Source organism: Galeopterus variegatus, unplaced genomic scaffold (genome assembly GCF_000696425.1).
Source record: "Galeopterus variegatus unplaced genomic scaffold, G_variegatus-3.0.2 Scaffold3817, whole genome shotgun sequence".
Lineage (NCBI taxonomy): Eukaryota > Metazoa > Chordata > Mammalia > Dermoptera > Cynocephalidae > Galeopterus > Galeopterus variegatus.
This window is the reverse complement of record NW_007729928.1, coordinates 96,383-101,027: the sequence shown is the minus strand read 5'-3', so window position 1 is coordinate 101,027 and position 4,645 is coordinate 96,383. Positions and strand designations below refer to the sequence as shown.

The 4,645-nt window shown below is 38.3% G+C and overlaps 1 protein-coding gene across 1 annotated transcript in view; it reads right to left on the bottom strand.

The window, feature by feature from the left end:
• Positions 1-4,107, bottom strand: part of KRT28 (keratin 28) — a 9,323-nt gene extending 5,216 nt beyond the window's left edge. Inside the window, exons 1-4 of the mRNA XM_008586064.1 lie at positions 3,592-4,107; positions 2,947-3,029; positions 2,251-2,407; positions 1-54 (exon numbers count right to left, since the gene is read on the bottom strand). Coding sequence (XP_008584286.1) covers positions 1-54; positions 2,251-2,407; positions 2,947-3,029; positions 3,592-4,107 — 810 coding nt within the window. The remainder of the gene's footprint in view (positions 55-2,250; positions 2,408-2,946; positions 3,030-3,591) is intronic.
• Between the last annotated feature and the right edge of the window lie 538 nt (positions 4,108-4,645).

Below are 4,645 nucleotides of genomic sequence, written 5' to 3'. Positions count from 1 at the left end.
GTTCATCTCCACGTTCACGTTACCTCCAGCCGCGCACTGCAGAACCTGCATCTCCTGGAGGGAAACACGAGTGCGACTCTAGGGGCATTGTATGTTCACACGCGGTCCGAGAAGAGTGTTCAAAGGTGAGACTCTGTGTCTCGGTTTGTGATCAATTGTACATTGTATGGCACAAAAAATTGTAATTGACTTATTCCATCTATGTTCATGCCAATTACCTAATTATTCAATTAGTTATTTGCTCATTAGAACCACCACCATCACCACCAGCAGAAACAGTTACAGCAAGCAAGAGAAGTTTTCTATTCTTTTGAATAAGAAGGGGCTATAAAGACCAGAGAGTTATTCAACACATAGTTGTTTACTAAATGTCAGTTGATGAGAATAGAGCAGTGGAAAAAACAAATAAAAATCCCCTCCATCCCCCCTTATGAGCTTTTATTTTAGGGACAACAGCTATTATTTATTGCGTGATTATTAGATGTCAGGCACTGTTCCAAACACGTTACATATATTAACTCATTCAAGCCTTTTAACATCTCTCTGTGGTGGGTGCTATTATTAGATTAGGAAACCGAGACACAGACAGGTAAAGTAACACGCTTCAAGTACATGGTACTGGAAAGGGCTGGGACTTGAACGTGGGCTTTGAACATGGCACTGTGGTTCCAGAGTGTCTGCTGTCAGCAGCTACACTGCACAGCCTTTCTGTTCTGGGATATATCCCGGGTCAAATAGTTAACCTGTCTGACCGAGTCATAGAAGGGATTTGTGGACAAATAAGCATGTCAATGACCTGACCTTATTTCTTTAGATAGCTGACCTTTTTCCATTTTAATAGCTTTTGAGCAATTGGTATCTCTGCTTTCTTAACCTCTCTTTTTATGAGCCCAGATCAGTGACTTTCCACTGTCCACCAAGAGTGAACAATTTACGTGCAACGGGACTGCAACCCTCGGTGTTGCTCCCGTGCCTCGCTCAGCCAGTGAGCGGGAACCCGTATGTATGTGGGATCCGAACCCTCGGGCGGGAGCGCCGCCACGCTTCCCAAGCAGCGCACTTATCCAGTGCACCACCGGGCCGGCCCTATCTCTGCTTTCTTAACCTCTCTTTTTATGAGCCCAGATCAGTGACTTTCCACTGTCCACCAAGAGTGAACAATTTACGTTGCCCAAGAAATCTTGTGTAAGATTCATGTGAAGAAAAATTCTTGCTGCTACAAAAGTTTGAAAATTGAATTGCTCGGCGTACCCCTAGGGGCACTGGTCACAGGGAGTAAATACAACACTCTCAGGGGATGTTGAGATGTGAGTGGCTTTTTGTTCTTACTCCCAGTGCATTCAAAACTACCTTCTTTTAGTTGGTGCATCTTCTTTAAGGGGGACAGTGAATCGTGCTGTGATCCCTGCCTTACCCTTCCTGCCCCCAGCCAGCTGGGCTGCTGAGGCTGCCATTTCTTCCCTTCTTCTCTGGGCCTGTTTCCGTTCCTGACATTCTCTACGAGCAGGACGGCTCTTCCCTCTCCAGCTGGGACACTCTGGTGGTCTGACTCCTCAGTGCTCTGCTCTGAGTCTCTTCCCTCTCTAATTTCTTTTGTTTTGATTTTTTTCTTTTCTAATTTTCTTTTTCTTTCCCTTTTCCATAATTTTCTCATTTGGGGGAAGTAGATTTTTTGTTTTAGCCTATTCAAACCAAAAATCAGGTACTTCCTGTCACATGGTGTTTTATAAAAATTTTTGCAATTACTTTTGGGACAATCTTTTTTTTTCCCCCCCAGGGGATTGAAGCTGCCTGGTATTCTGTGTCAAATAATGGGTTTATTATTATGCAGGGTTCAACATTAAAGTTAACCCAGGCTCATTAAGTGGAGAAAAACACCAAATCTTTTCCTAGTCAGAGAGCTCTTTTGTGACAAGATTGACCTCAAAATAGACCTATATGAATGAAAAAAATAATCTAGTAGAAAGAAAGGTGATTGTATTCATGCAAAAGTAATCCATTATTTTCAAATAGATAGAATATTGTATCAGCCTAAGAATGGAAAAATACAGATCAAATTATTAACATTTATTACCTTGGGGATAGGATTAGAAGGGCAGAGTGAGAGAAACAGAATTTTCTCTTTATATCCTTTGACATAAATGAATTCTTGCAATCAGCATGCATAACTACTGTAATTTTTACTCCTCCTCTCCCAAGTATTTAAGACGTACAGAACTGTGATTTGACGAGAAGTAAAGCTTCTCCTACCTCTTCGTGGTTCTTCTTGAGATACGTTATTTCCTCACTCAGCGACTCGTACTGCAGCTCCTGGTCGGTCCTGCAGAGGGTCAGCTCGTCCAGGACTCGCCGTAATCCGTTGATGTCCGCCTCTACGTTTTGGTGAAGCGCAAGCTCGCTTTCATACCTTGGGGGTCATTGAAATAAATTTTAGTGCAAGTTAGTCTATCTCAAGAAATGGAAAAATAAAACCAATTGTTTTAAACTGAAAATTAGAAATTGAATTAGGATTCTAAATATTATAAAAATATACAAAGAAAGCCCTCCCCCGTTTCCCCCACTGAGTTCTATGCAGGATAATTGTCAGTTATTTTTATCGCAAATCTCAGTAGCATATGTCAATTAATTAAAAATATGCAATTTTAGAATTTTATCTTAGTTAATATTTTTACTTAGTCAACAAATACTTACTGAGCATTTACTCTGTTTGGCACTCTTCTAGAATTCTAGACAGGCTTAGAAATACATTGGTATTTTCTCCCAATAATGTAATAAAAATGTATAAATTGTAAATCTAGTTGATTGTAGTATTACAACCTAAATATTAAGTTGCTTTCTGCGATCTTTTAGGTTATAGTTTATTGTACTTGGGATAAAACTGAAATTTCATTTAACAAATTAAATAGAAAACTTTTTTCTAGAGCTTAATTATTTTCTATCACTTACTTTAGCCGGAAATCATCAACAGCCAGTCTAGCATTATCAATCTGCAGAATGACATTAGCATTGGCAGTAGTAGTAGAGATAATCTAGAAGAAATCAAAAGGGCAAACACAACAAATAAGTTTGCTTTTGTAACTTATTCTTTAAGAAAGTAAAAAATGTTACACCATTAATCTTTTGCATAAAAATCTTACCTCCTATGTAATAATGAAAATACTTAAAATTTAATCTTTAAAAATTAGAGATATAGTTTTATTTATCCTCATTTAGTTATTTAACTTTCAGAATGTAATTTTTTCTTATCTCTGAATATATTTCAGAATAAGCAATGAGACTAATAACGTTTTAACCACATTGAAATTTGTGAATCCTAGTGCTTATTTTTGACTTTTTTTTTTTTTGGCAACTGTTTGGCACAGGGATCAAAACTTACACCTTGGTATTATCAGCACCATGCTCTAACCAACTGAGCTAACTGGCCAGCCCCTGTCTATTTTTGAGTAATAGGAAAAATTATTTATCAAAATACATAATAAATAAATGCATGCTAGTTACAGATAACAGTCATGAAGAGTTTCTTGTATGTCTTTTGCCAGGTATTTCATAGTTTTAAATACTTTAAATAATTCCAAATTTGTGATTTCTCACCTTATTCTTAAGATCTTCCATTGTTAGGTGATATCTGCTATAGTCATGATCAAGTCCACGGCAAGATCCAGGTCCGTATTTTTCATACCATCCCTTGATTTTTCTCTCTAATTCAGCATTTGCCTCCTCCAGAGCTCGCACGTTATCCAGGTAGGATGCCAAGCGATCATTAAGATTTTGCATGGTTACCTTCTCATTCCCAGAGAGGAGTCCCCCTTCACTTCCAGCAAAGCCAAGACAAACAGCATTTCCAAGGCCACTACCAGCATGGCTCCCACTGGGAACACTGCCCAAGCCCCCTCCCAAGGCACAGGAAAATCCACTTCCAGCAACAGAGCTTCCACGTGCATTGCTGCCTGCAAAGCCTGAGCCTCCATTGGGTGGTCTGACAGATCCAGTTCCAGACCGTAAACAGACATGCCTGGATCCACCAGCAAATTGGAGAGACATGGTGTTATGAGAAACACTTGCTTTATCTGTAGGTAGCTGTAATGTCAAAGAAGAACAGAATATCATGTGCCATAGGTTTCTTTGGGCTTTTATATACAATTATTGGGGTGTTTCTATTTGAGTTGTGTATGCCAAAAGAAAAATGGCATCATTTAGATTAGCGTAAAATTATGTATAATTGGGTGATTTAAAAAAATAATTAATGTCTGACATCCCTGGGTGTTGCTTCGGGATATTTGTTATCTTAAATATAATAGGGTTTGTTTTACATTAGGTTCATTATTTTAACTTCTAATTTTGAGTGAGTAATCCTTCGCTTTCATCCAGACCCTAGAAATATACCCTCAATGTCTGGCACAGGGTATTATCATATTTTAAAAGTTAAGTAAAATTATGATAGGATACCATCAGGTAGGGTCTCAATTACCACTGAGGTGTATAAAAGACTATTAATTACAGAAACAGACATTTTATCCAACTAGAGCAAAAAACCCCGTGTTATTTAAGAAAATATGCTCCTGGTAACTTCTCTGTTGTTACCATGATTATTACATCTATTTATTACCTTGAACAGTGACACGAATATTGACTTATTCCTTTACTT